At 42.8% G+C, this 14091-nt stretch overlaps 1 protein-coding gene across 1 annotated transcript; it reads right to left on the bottom strand.

Moving 5' to 3' along the window:
* Positions 1 to 1269: 1269 nt before the first annotated feature.
* Positions 1270 to 9543, bottom strand: LOC106981817 (apolipoprotein R-like). The gene is made up of 4 exons (XM_015079983.3): positions 9387 to 9543; positions 5136 to 5306; positions 2267 to 2442; positions 1270 to 1714 (listed from the first exon to the last, which is right to left on the bottom strand). The coding sequence occupies exons 1-4, from the start codon at positions 9469 to 9471 to the stop codon at positions 1574 to 1576; spliced, it is 573 nt and encodes a 190-aa protein (XP_014935469.1). The 5' UTR covers positions 9472 to 9543; the 3' UTR covers positions 1270 to 1573.
* Positions 9544 to 14091: the final 4548 nt, after the last annotated feature.

Genomic DNA, 14091 nt, shown 5'->3' with positions numbered 1-14091 from the left:
CTCCACACTGTCCTCCCTAGAGACTGCGGGAAAGGAAGTACCGAAAGATTCGTTATTTCAGAGATTCTTCTGCATCTTCTCTACAGAGTGGGGCCCATGCCTGGAATGGGTGACTCTTTGTTTATTTCACACAGTCGTGAGTTTTGGGGTAAAAACCCTGACTGAGACTAGGGAAAGATGGTGAGCTAAATGCTTTCCCTAATAAAGTGAAGGGAAACGAGTTTCCAGGACAGCGGGAGCGAGAACGGATGAAGTTCGACGAGGAGAGATTTGAGAAGGGAAAGTGTCGGACTGGAATAGCCTCGAGGCTGACAAGGTCATGCAGAGAAAATCAGCCAGAAGATATTCCCTGGTGGAAGGGAAAAGCAACGGTCTTTTAAAATCACAGTTCTGGAACATTCAGTGTGGAAGTCCAGTCATGGGTAGCCATCCGTATACCCCTCTGTTAAGTCTAAAGCTTTATAAAAGTCTGCTATGAAACTTTCTCACGTGGCAGCTGTTTTGACACAACCAAAGAAAAGAATAGAGATTTTCTCTATTATGGATCAAGATGCGGTGGAGAAGCAGAGGCCGGGGTGAAGCAAGCATGAGTGGCAATGAGATTTCAGAGGACGTGAATGATTGGAAGAAGAGGTGACTGTCCCAAATGAACATTTCCCAAGAGTATCCAGAGCTGTAAGGGGAACATCTGACGGACAAGCCACTGAGGAGTTTCCCCAGCCCCTTCGGTCCTTTCTCCCATTTCTGTGTGCTCCTCTACAGGCTTCCCTGGGCTCTGGCTTCTCAGGGTCCGGCCTTCTATTCTCTTGGGAAGACTCCCTTCAGGCGGCTAGACAGTTTGTCCCCCAGAGAGAGCTGGGTGGCCGAGGAGCTCGTAGGCCCCCAGGGTGGCTCTTTGCCAATAACAGACAGGTGCTGCACAATGACAACCCAGTTCCTCTCCCTGGAAAAACTTACCTGGGACAAAAGTTCAGCAAATTCGTCGTCCAGAGTTCTCTCTTGGTCAAGGCTAAACCACTAGGGAAAGAAAGCAGAAGACTTGGAGGAAAATGAGATGTTTGGCCTGGGCACTGAAGGCGGAGTACGAAGTGGAGAGGGCGGGTAAGGATACCTCACACAAGGCACAGGGATATATTTTTGAGAACTACATATACCTTGTGATGCCATATAATAGAGATGAGAGTTAATTAGAGAAACGTTAGGAAGTGATTTGTACGGGGCGTTACGCTTTCGTTACATGGGCATCCAAGTGAAAACAAGGACACTGGATTTTTGACAGGTGATTATTTATTTCTGTCATGCCATCACATCCAGGACAGCAGAAGCGTAGGCTGAGCAAAGAGACAGACCCATAGCTCCACATGATCGGTGGCACTAAGGATATCAACAGATTCTCCTAAGACAGGTCTTTTTTTCTTTTTTTTTTCTTTTTTTTTTTTTTTTTTTAGTAAACAGTACTTAAGGAACAATTAGTAGGGTTGCTAATGGAAAAATGTACCTAATTCTCTCTTTTTTGCAGGGAGGCGGCAGGCACGGGGGGTGTGGACGTACTGGTTTCTCAACGGCATTCCCCTCAAGCCGAACTCTTGTCCAGGCGCTCAATCTCCACTGACAGCTTATACACCTCCAGGGCCATTTTCACGTCCTCCGGGGAGGGGAGGCATTCCAGGAGCTTTTTGCCTTTTAGCACTTGCTCACAGCCCATCTGCTCTACCTAAAAGAGATCCAAGGATAGATTCAGAGATTTCTCTCCAACTGTGAAAGTATTAAGATTTCTTCAGGAGGCCGCAGTGGTAACAGCAAAATGGGAGTAACGCGACCATCCTCGGGGCTGGTGGAAGAAATGAAAAGATTCTCTGTCTCAGCAGGGTGTTCGCCCTAGGGCCCAGCACTCGCCCAGACCTCCCCATCCACGGCGAATAAATAACTGCTAAAGCAGGGAAGGAGCAAGCCTGCAGAAGACATCCGGAGGCTTCTTCAGGGACAACTGGCAAAGTCATAGCACGCGTTGTAGAAAACATGGTGCGAGGGGCCGGGGGACCTGGATCTACGGAACCCTCTTACCGAGGGGCTTGGTTCTTGCCAGAAAGATGAGAGAATTAGAACTTGCTTTAACGAGCTCATCAAGTGCTTTGAGGCTGATTTTCAACAACTCAGAAATGAGTCTGGGTCGAAGTCAGATCTCATCCATGTTGGTTGACAGTGCTCTGCCACCGATGACCAGTTTTAGAATGGGATGGGACATCCTGAAATGTGTGCCACTTACCCACTGACACTTGGGCACTGCTGGCAACCACATTCCGTTCCCGGAGCAGGTAAGATTTGGGGAACCAACCATATCATAGCCATCATTACACTGGACGGTCACATTTTCAGGCTCAACGTACTGGTGCTTAGGCACAGTCAGGTCTCCATTCTTTATCTCTGGTTTCTGACACAGGGCTGGAATGGAAACACAGTTTTGATCATCCTGTGAGTAAGATCTTACGAAAGGGAAGAATCCCGAGGGGGTGAGAAACACGGATGGTAAATTATACCCGCATGCTGAGAGTTGTGCTTTGTCTCCATTTGTTGTATGATTATGACAATAAAATTGGTAATGAGAATAATGCTAGTTTACACACTATCGTCAACATAAAACACTGTGATTGTCTCCATTGGACTAGAGAGGAAAAGCAATCATGTAAAACGCTATTATTGTTTCTATTTTGCTAGAAGGAAAAACTAGGTGCAGAGACTTTATGTGACTTGTCTAAGGTTGCACAGCTTTTAGGTGGCGTGGCTATAATATAAGCCTAAGTACGTGGTGCCAGAATCTGAGTTTTTAAAACTACTCTATCTGGAAACCTCACTCTTCTTATGATCTCAAGTACGTAATTTTTCTTCACATACCCTTGACCGCTTTCTGTGTTAAGTGAAGACAACGGTGAGAAATTAGCCCCTTGAGTTGCTATGTGCAGTGTGATTTTTACAAGGCACACCTAATCTTGGTGGTCAACCAGAAATCTCCTGTTAGGCCAATTTCATTACGAGAAGATGAACGGGATGTGTGAGGCTCTGATGGAGATATCAGACACCCCGGGGAGGTTTCGAATTTATCCATAAGAACAGTCATTGAAAATGAAGCAGGTACTCACAGAAATGTTGGGAAATCCTCACTGATACTTTCAAATTAAAAACTGCTATCTCTCTGTGCAAGAAACAGAACCACACACACATAGACACTTGAATTATGTCAAAGGCAGCAGTTGTGGAACCTATGGCCCGTTTAATAAGTGGCACACAGCTTATTGATTATCCACCAGGGAAAACCAAACTTTGAACCCCACTCTCTACCACAGATGCATAGGAATTTCAGGTAGGTTGGCAATATCAGTGTGAAAGGTGAAACAAGTAAAGTCTTTACTTTACAAGTAAAGACCTGTAAGATAACACAGGAGAGTATTTTTGTTGTGTTTTGTTGTTGTATAGGCTGTTGCCTTGTGGTGAGCAAATATTTCTTCAACAAGACACAAAAGTTTCCAATACCAAGGAAGATACTGGAAAATAGAAATAAATTGGGATTTAAAACTTATGTTTATCGAAATTGGAATTTAGAACTCATGTATGAATGTAAATTGTTATAACCGCTTTCGGACAAAAATGACGTCATCTACTAAACATGAATATACGTACACTCTACAAAATAGCAATTTACTCCTGAGTTTATTCCTAATAGAAAGGTTTGCACATTTGTACCAAGAGACATGCACAAAAGTGTTCCTGAGAGTATTATTCATAATGGCCCAAAACATGAAAAACCTCAAACGTTTATAAAGTACATAAAGTGTGGTCTATTCACCCAAAATAATATTATAAAGTAACGGAAATGAATAAACTATCACTAAATGTAAGAACATAGATGGTTTTCCAGACCTAATGAAGAAAGAAGCCACGCACCAAAGACAAGCATGACCTCCTCTGTATAAAGTTGGCAAAACTAATCCATAGTGTTGGAAGGTGCGAGAGGGACAGTAAAGTATCCCCCAGGCTGAAAAGTTACTCTGAGACCAAAAAAAAAAAAAAAAAAAACAAAGCAGGCCATTCCATACAGTTCACACAGAATTTTATTGAGGGTACCTTACTGATTCGGGGGGTGGGGCGGAATCAGGCAGACGACGATCCAGGCCCTGCACAGCAATTCTCAAAAAAGTCTGGACTTCAGTCCACAGATTTCTTTAGAGCGAGGGGGCATTGTAGTACAGGCCACTATAGTAAGATCAAAGGGTTCAAAGCACCTAACTGACAGCTAACGTTTAAGCAGATCTTGTGGTGCTATCTAGACTTTAGGAAGAGGAAAGACTTTTATCGCTAAGATTCGTGAAAGGCCAAAGCAAGCCTCCCCCTGTACCGGCCTCGGAGGGCACTTTTAAGGTATGTTTAGTCATCTTCAACAGGCCTGAAACACATAGCCCCAAGAGAGGTCATCAAGGGAACAGGAACAAGGTGCAGTCAGTGTCGTCAGCACTTCTACACGTAGAATGGGCATAGCAACCGTCTTTGGGGAAGAGAGCCATGCGGTGTGTCAAGGTCAGGTTCACGTTGTGATAATTGTTGACCTTCACACCCAACATTGGTACACTTTTCTGTAGTATGTTACGTTTCAGGTAAAACTTTCATTGAAACAAAGCAGGGGCGCCTGGGTGGCTCAGTTGGCTAAACGTCCAACTTCAACTCAGGCCATGATCTCGTGGTCTGTGAGTTCGAGCCCCGCATCGGGCTCTGGGCTGAAACTCGGAGCCTGGAGCCTGCTTCGGATTCTTTCTCTGCCCGTCCCCCACTCATGCTCTGTCTGTCTCTCTCTCTCTCTCAAAAATACATAAACATTGAAAAAAAATTTTAAAAAAAAGCGAAAAGTGGCCCTCTAGATTACCTCTGAAAACATACACAATTGGTAACAACGGTTACTTCAAGAGTGATAAGCTGGATGATGGTTCAGACTTTTAAAATATTGTATATATGCATGTGTTAATGAGTCGATAAATAAAATAAAAATTTGTAAGTGTTTCCCCTGGCTGGGAAGAGACGCTACAGTCAGAACTTTCCTGGAGGCTCTACGTTTTTTTAGTCAGGGTCATCAGTAAAGTTGAGGTTACCTTTACATTCAGGAGCCGAAGCCGACCAGCGGGAGTTTCTGCAGGTGATTTTGGACTGTCCAACCAGAACGTAACCTTCATTGCATTTATACTGCACCGCAGTAGTAAAGGAGAAAAATGAGCTCACGTCCTTATGGAATCCATGGGCAACGCTTGGGAACATTTTGCAATCTTGAATGATAAAAGAGAAGGGTGGAAGGCAATGAGCCAAATATAATGAACAATTCCGAATGAGGGACTCTTCCTGTTTCATAGAAGGAAGTCATTAAGTTATACTGTAGAGGGGTATTTTATTTCCTTGACAAAATCAACAGGAATGATTTGCCGAGGTCTTAGCAACTTGCTAGCCACTGGGTTAACCATTTTATATGTTATACCATTTAACGCTCACACCAGCTGAGTCACTATGATCATCAAACCCATTCTAGAGAAAAGGAAACACAATCTTAGAGGGATCAGATGTTCTGCCAAAGGTCACAGCTAGTAAGTGCTTGCAACAGGAATCGAATTTAGACATTGAAGTAAGGTTTGCCTCCAAGTCCAAGGGTACTTACTGGAATACTGTTATTTTCTTTTCTCTGCCGTGATCATTGGATACTTATTCTACGTGGCATCAGCGGGTATGTAAAGGCCATCAAACAGAAGTCTTTGTTCTTATTTTTTGCAAAGTCAAGTGGCATCTCATAATTGATGAACTTGGTGGCTCAGAATCAGTTAGAAAACCCTTAACTCCTTTGCCCAAACCAAAGGCACGAAAAGATTAGGAATTTCATTTTTGCCATTTAAATTAGTCTCGGGTGAGTCAAATGAGGTGGGTGCATTTCTCCTTCGCAGTGACAGGGCCCACTGAGAAAGCCCAATACATCTCTTTTCAACTCGGGGGGACATTAGACACAGTGGCCTAGTGTCGAGCTCCTGCCTGGGAAATCGAAACTGCAAAGGTGGGCTGCCTAGTGGCCCCGCTGGTGAGAGAGAAGGACAGATTTCTGCTGCCTTGAGATTGGCCTGTACTCCTGACATTATTCGGGACAAGGGATGAATGCATACTTCCGGTGAATTGGAAATGGGCCGCATGAAAAAGACAGCCCTGGTGGTGTTGTCTTCAGGCCCGTGCAGAGGGAGCCCTGGAGATGGGAAGAAAGCCTCTGTGTAGATAAAATTTTCAGGAGTCACCAGGTATTTAGGAGACAGGAAAAAGGAAGTGATCAGCCAGTATTGGAGATGGATACGGGATCAAGCCGACCAGGGGACTGCACTTAGCAGATCCTCAGCCATTGTGATGAAGGCTCCACCAAGAAACAACAACAAAAACACGGGCGAGACAGCACGCCCGAAACACTCTTGCTGGCAAGACTCGGCTCACATCGAGTACTGTTTCCCTTACCTCTGCTGTTCGCAAAGCTGCAACTCTGAGGCGTTCAGAAAGCATAGGCATAGGAATCCCAAAGTCAGTCCTGTTTTTGTTACGAGGAAAAGGAATCGGCCTGTGTAAGTCAACAGCTTCCACAGAGCTTTCCTTGAACTGCAGATCAAGCACCTCCATAGAAATATCAAGAATAGCTCTTCATTTTTATGAATAAACACACAGAGGGAGTTTTGTAGCTCAGGCTCTTCAGGTAATATTAAGGAAGCATACTTGCAACGTACTTAGCAAGGTAAGATGTCACCGCATGTGGAGTTATACCACTGGCCTAGTCACTGCAGCGCCAGATTCGGGCCGGAAACGAGTGCTGTAGGACCGGAAACAAGTGCTGTAGGAGAAGGTGTTGGCAGAATGGAGGGAAGGCCTCCAGGTGTAAGCTGGAGATACATCCTGAAGGACGGGTGAAAACTGAGTGGTTGATAAGATAGGCGAGGCAGCGTCATACGGAGGCAATGAGCCAAGTCTGGCATCAGAAGCTTATTACCGTGAAGGAAGGGAGGTTCAAGTCAGAGCGGACAGACATTATATACCATTTCAGAGGGTTGGGGCCATAGGGAACAGGAAGAGAGGAGGCAACAGCAGAGAGAGGGGGAGGGAAATGGACACATGAAGAAATCATTGGGAGACTTGACAAATTTGACGGGGCCTTCCTCTGCTGCCTCCGACTCCAAGAGAGAGGGACTCAGAGATGAAGCTGGAAAACTAAAAATCCCCCGAGCACGAGGTTCTTTATCCTGCATCCACTCTACAACCTAAAATTAATACTGCCACCCAACAATTTTCATGCATCTGATGTGAGAAGTCATCCTGCAGAGAAGGATGCTTCCTTAGTAAACCCACGCTTTCCACCCCCCTCCCCCCCCACCCCCCCCCCCCCCCCGACCACTCTCAGCGAGGAAGAAAGCATGGCTTCTACACTCTGAATCAGTAAGAACATGCAGCCCTTGCTCTGGGTTGGGATTTTCCAGCCAAGCCATCTCAAGTCCTCAGTCTTCAGGCCATGAAAATCCTTTCAGAGAATATGTTTATAAATATTTTTAAATGTGAAACATTAGTTTTCTCAGACAAAAAAAAAATAATATTAGATAACAAAAGAGGAAAATCTCACTTTGCTTAAAGGACGTTTCCATTTAAATAACATAGAGGTAAATTTTTTTAAGTTTATTTATTTTGAGAGAGAGAGAGAGAGAGAGTGAGAGAGCACACAAACCAGGGAGGGGCAGAGAGAAAGGAAAAGAGAGAATCCCAAGTAGGTTCCTCACCGTCAGCACAGAGCCTGATGCAGGGGGGTGTTCGGACCCACGAACTGTGAGATCATGACCTGAGCTGAAGTCAAGAGCCCGACACTTAAGCGACAGAGCCACCCGGGCACCCCTCACATACCAATAAATTAATTACCATAGCAGCAGGTCTTCAATCCGTTTTGGAAGTTCTCTCAAACACTTTTGTTTCTCATTCTGGTAAAAACTTCTCTACATTTCAATAACAACGCCTCACATTTATACGATGGCTTACAGTTCACAAAGTGCCCTATAATTTTACTCTAGAAAATTTACTCAGTATTTGGTAACAGAAAATAGATTTTAAAATTTTTATTTATTATTAGTTTTTAATTCCAGTATAGTTAACATACAGTGTTATATTAGTTCCAAGTATACAATACAGTGATTCAACAGCTCTCTGTATTATTCATTGCTCATCATGATAAGTGTGCTCTTAATCCCTTCACCTGTTTAACCATTGCCTGCATCCCTCTCCCCTCTGGTAACCATCAGTTTGTTCTCTATACTTAGCAGTCTGTTTTTTAGTTGTCTCTTTTCTTTCTTTCTTTCTTTCTTTCTTTCCTTCCTTCCTTCTTTCTTTCTTTCTTTCCTTCTTTCTTTCTTTCCTTCTTTTCTTTTCTTCCTTCCTTCCTTCCTTCCTTCTTTCCTTCCTTTTTTCTTCCTTCCTCCCTCCCTCTTCTTTCCTTCTTTTCTTTCTTTCTTTCTTTCTTTCTTCCTTTCTTTTGTCCTCCTTCCTTCCTTCCTTCCTTCCTTTTTATTTATTCCTTCCTCCCTCCCTCTTTCTTTCTTTCTTTCTTTCTTTCTTTCTTTCCACACATGAGTGAAATCACATGGTATTTGTCTTTCTCTGACTGATGATTTCGCTGAGCATCAAACTCTCTCAAACCACCTGACAACAGAAAATATTTTTGCTTTTTGGATGGAAAGTATTTCTAATCAGTCAGTAACTAAGATTTTGGGTGGCACAATTAACCTATTTGGAAAGTAAATTCGTCTTAAGTATTTTGCAGTATTTTTTTTTAATTTTTTTTCAACATTTTTTATTTATTTTTGGGACAGAGAGAGACAGAGCATGAACGGGGAAGGGGCAGAGAGAGAGGGAGACACAGAATGGGAAGCAGGCTCCAGGCTCTGAGCCATCAGCCCAGAGCCCGATGCGGGGCTCGAACTCACGGACCGCGAGATTGTGACCTGGCTGAAGTCGGACGCTTAACCGACTGCGCCACCCAGGCGCCCCTATGCAGTATTTAAATATAAGACATTGATTTGAAAATTCAAGATTATTCCTTGCTAAAGCAGCCTCACAAGGATTTTTGCATATCAACATGTTTTTATTCTAGACATAATCACAGCTTCTACCTGAATTAAAACACTTTCTTTTATATTTTAAAATTCTTCCTTTTTATTAGTATATAGTTGATTATACTCTCTCAAAAAGGTTATGAACTACCACTACTTGACTATATTCAGTTAGTTCTTTATTAGATATTTGTCCTCCACATCTTAGAGATACTAGCCTCCTTTCCCCATAACTATTGTACTCACCACACAAGCCAGAAGGGCACAGAAGTAGGGTCAAGACCCCAAAGAGACACAGTGCTGAGAAAGCGCTCTGCAACTTGGAAGGCATGGCACAGTCTCAGAGGTGCCACACTGGGGCTCAGTGCTTCCAGACCCTTGAATCGATATGAAGAAAATATCTCTAAATAACAATTGAAATGGTGCGTAAGTCAAAGCCTTGGCAAAGTCTCAGTTACGTGTCACTAAAGGGGAGGGGCTGGGGGAGTGACCAGAAGACCAAGTGCTGAGCACAGCTCTGATAGGGTAAGCTTTCCGTCTTCTTGGGGAGAAGAGTCTGGAGATTGATGGAAGAGCCCTCTGGAATTCTGTATGTCGTTACTGTTGTAATCCCAAGATTCTCTTGCTGTCCAGATGGGGCACATGATGAGTTCCTTTCTGGATATATTCATGATTCCTCTCCAAGTAACCAAAAGCAAAAAGGTAAAAGGGACTGCACCCCATGATGCATAGTGTCTCTGGTGGGTTCCACAGGAATTAGAAGTCATAGCATGACAGAAAATAGAACATCTGAGAAGTGGTATCTGTTTGGGAAGTGGTTTCTTTAATCAGAAGTAGGTATAAATTGCCCATAGAAGAATGGATTTTTTTTTAAATCTCAAATATTAAATGTCTTTCCAGATAGCACATGGTCTAACCAGAATAGAGTAATATGAGTCTCCAAGTGTGAAATACTCAAGAGCTTGGTCCCTATAATTACAATTACAATTATAATTACAATTACCATATTTCAATGGTAACTCCTTTTCCCTAATCCTGGGTTTTCTTTCTTTTAAAAAAATTTTTTTGTTGTTGTTTACTTATTTATTTTTGAGAGAGACAGAGACAGCGTGAGGGGGGTAGGGGCAGAGAGAGAGGGGGAGAGAGAATCCCAAGCAGGCTCTGTGCTGTTAGCACATAGTCCGATGCAACCAAGAGTCAGACGCTTAACCAACTGAACCCACTCAGGCACCCCTGGGTTTACTAGCATACATAAAAACACCAAATGATTCCCTCTATGAAACTATTCTAGTGTGGAAGTTATTCTAGTCTGTGTTGCAACACAGAAAAAGCATGCACTGAAAGTTAAATGGTTGAGGATGATTAATTAAGAAAAAAGGAAGATTTATTAAGCTTTCAGAATATCTGAATGATGCTGGATCCAGGAGACGCTCAGCATTTTGTTTCTAAGCACTAAAGACAAGATGATGGAAGGCACATTCGTTATTCTTCTTGGATTGTTAACCCTAAGACTATGGTCTCCTTAAGCATCTAGGCTTGCCTAGATATTTGTCCAGATCACTTCCTAAATTTAGTATTCTTAAGCGAGACAGATGAAACTGCCAACCTGGATTCTGTATCTTGCCCACCAACTGTGGATATCTGTTCCTAGAAGAGACAAAGACAGTTGTCTAAATAAAAGAGCAAACTCTGGAAATTGTCTTCACTACTCAGTTGTACTGGAATGACTGCTGCATACCAATAATAGCCAAAATGCCTGTCTCTCAAAAGTAAGAATTACCAAATATAACTGAACAAAACTCTTCGGAATATTGAGGAAAGCACAATTAAATTTCAACTTGTTAAAGAGAAGTCCACCAAGTTAAGTCTACCAAATGGCTGTTTCCTTTAAAAAGAGGAACCACAATAAAGAGAAGTAATTTAAATGATCACCCAACATGTTTTGTTAACCTGTTTTTAATCTTTAAGCACGTAGTATGCCAGGACTCTACATAAATTATTGTAATTAATCCTCAAAAACTCCCGTGACAGGGCTCTTGCCTTTCTTGTTGCATAGATGAGGAAGCAAGTTCAGCTAGATTAAATAAACTGTCCCCTAACCTCCTCAGATAATTAGAGGCTAAGCCAAATTCTGAACCAAAACTGATGTTTAAATCTCAGCTTTTTATTTATACCAAAAAATTTTGCACTTTTTGGCCAATCACTATTTCCTGTCGGGACACTGAAATAGTCATTTGGGAGTCATTTGGGAGTTACCCCATGGTGTGCCCACCCTCCAGATGCTGCCAGCACTGCAATTAATGGCTTAGACCTGTGACCTCCAAAGCATGTACTGTGATGACAAGGGCCACCTCATCCTGATAACCTAGAAAGTTATACCCTGTAACCCTAGGAGCAACCAGTGCCCAACTGGCAATGGGAAACCAAATCCCTGATTCCTTGCCTCGAGTCTGGACAATTCTGTGGTGCAACTGATGTCCTAGAGACCGCTGTGGATCGGGTAAAGATTACACTTAACCTGAGAGTACATTTTTGCTCAGCTCCTTTCCCTCTTGTTGTTTCATTGTCTTATACTTCTCCCCCCCCGCCCCCGAAAAGCATACCATCAAAAGCTCATATGCATCTGAACCCCTTCTAGAGACATTGACTCAAGAGAGTTTATACCATAAATGGGTCTAGGGAGCAAACTCTAAGAATGAGATTCTAGAATTGGATCACCCACCAGCCAACTGGCAATCAAGACTCCATCATTAGGGAGAGATGAAGTATAGATAGCCCCGGCCAGCAGCAGCATTGCAAACATGAACATTTTCGCTGCCTGGTAAACTGTCATGAAACATAGATGGAAGAAGATGCATTAGCTAGTGAAATATCTCTGACATTTGAGAGCTACAGTGGAAATAGCAACAAAAAAGTATTGTGAAGTTGGGTGACTGAGTACTGTTGATGCAAGCTCAGTGCCCCTTAGCTGCAAATGCAAGTTCAAGGAAATAAATAAATGTGAAATCCAGGAGGCCCCCCTGTTAGTGTTTAAAGAAACTCTTATCTCAGCTAGCTTGGAGATTAATTATTTGAAGGACCAGGGTCAGGATATAATCATAAAATAATAGTAAAACCTCAGTAAAAAAATAAATTCTTAGCCCTGGCAAGTCTCTACTAAAAGGAATGTTATGGAAGGAGTGGCGCCTTTAGACTTGGCATTAGGGTATCTGAGCAGATGCACTACAGAACCTCGAACTCCAGATTTCCCTAAACCCAAAGAGCCTGCATAATTGGCCGGCTTTCCCTTGTTATAAGACAGTGCCCCTGTTGTTTGAAGACCATGCATAGTAATCAAATACAACAGGTTTCTTCTAAGGGCATAACTGCTCTCCTCAAGATCCGCCCCCAACTCCCCTCTAGGCATCAGAACAGTAGCTGACATCAAAACTTGGTATGAACGGACTAAGGACATCTGAGCCTGCTAGGAGAGGAAAGGAATCATATACAGGATCTGTGAGACCTACCTAGCATGTGTTAGCAGGTGGGAGAGTAAACGTAGGAGGGGATCCTAAAGCTGGATAAGGGAGAGTTTGTCAGGATGGGGACACTGTTCCACAACACAAGATAGCAATGCAAGTGCCCTGGGGGTCAGCTCTCGTGTACTTCTAGGATGCTTTGGGAAGCTTAGGAAAAATGATGGTCAATAAATGGAATAAAGATGCCAGAACTGCTAAAGTAGACTAAGTAGGAAATGATTAAGGACTCAGAGAAGAGGACATATTAGAATGATCTATTTTATAAAACCAGAAGTCCTACCAGCTCTTTTGTTCACAGGAACACTGAGGATACACCATTTACCAGGAGAATAAGGAATGCACCAGTGACAGGGACCAATATTATAGAGAAACTCTATTGTGGCTAATCATCTGTAGGCTACATTTTTGGTAGGAGATGCTATTATCAAATGTGGCTGCCTAACAGCAGTAAGGATTATCGAATCCTGGGATAGCAAGGTTAAGTGGATGAAAAATACTAGAGGGCCGGGACTAGGTGATGCAAGAATGTGCCTAGGATGCAAAATCAAAGAAGGCACTCATTCTCAGGGTTTTGCAAATGCCGACCCTCAGAAGGAGTGCCTCTTTAAGAATAAGGCGTGTAAGGCAGCAAGGTTGGGATGCAGGCAGGGGAGAAGACACCCTGACCTGTAGGAATCTCTGAAGAGCGTTAACAGAATATGGTGTTCCTTAGGGTAAGGGTCAGCCCACACAGAATGAAATCTTGCCATTTGCAACGATGTGGATGGAACTAGAGTGTATTATGTTAAGCGAAATAAGTCAGCCAGAGAAAGACAAATACCATATGATTTCACTTATATATGGAAGTTAAGAAACAAAATAGATGAACATAGGGAAAAGGAAGGAAAAATAAAATAAGATAAAAACATAGAGGAAGGCAAACCGTAAAAACTCTTAACTCCTAATCATAAGAGAATAAACTGAGTGTCACTGGAGGGGAGATGGTAGGGGGAAGGACTTAAATGGGTGACAGGTATTAAGGAGGGCACTTGTTGTGATGAGCACTGAGTGTCATATGTAACTGATGAATCACTAAATTCTACTCCTGAAACTAATACTACACTATACGCTATGTGTTAACTAACTTTACTTTAAATAAAATCTTGGAAGAAAAAAGAAAAGTCAAGAATGAGTGATCCAAAGACTGAGATAAGCAACTCCAATAAAAGTCATGATCTCTTGCCCAATTATCTTTTTTGTTTTTCTTCTTGGCAATCTTCTCCCCGGTTCTCAGACTCAAATTAAGGACAGATTCCTATGAGGAAGGACCATGGAACACCACAGCAAGCATATGTAGTAGTATTTCTCCAATCCTTCCCGAAAGAAAACTCCAGTGACTGACTTTAGTAATTGTGCACTAGAATCTTTAGAGACGTGTTGGATCTGAGCTGTCT

Source organism: Acinonyx jubatus, chromosome E4 (genome assembly GCF_027475565.1).
Source record: "Acinonyx jubatus isolate Ajub_Pintada_27869175 chromosome E4, VMU_Ajub_asm_v1.0, whole genome shotgun sequence".
Taxonomy (NCBI): domain Eukaryota; kingdom Metazoa; phylum Chordata; class Mammalia; order Carnivora; family Felidae; genus Acinonyx; species Acinonyx jubatus.
Note: the sequence above shows the minus strand (reverse complement) of the source record. Positions and strands in the feature narration are given on the sequence as shown.

Bases quoted from the DNA above. Each gene is read 5' to 3' on its own strand.
- LOC106981817 (XM_015079983.3), bottom strand. From the start codon at position 9,471: ATGCCTTCCAAGTTGCAGAGCGCTTTCTCAGCACTGTGTCTCTTTGGG. The intron at 2,443-5,135 runs GTAACCTCAACT...TTTCCATTCCAG, and splicing joins TTCGGCTCCTGAATGTAAAG to CCCTGTGTCAGAAACCAGAG. The intron at 1,715-2,266 runs GTAAGTGGCACA...GATCTCTTTTAG, and splicing joins CAGTGCCCAAGTGTCAGTGG to GTAGAGCAGATGGGCTGTGA.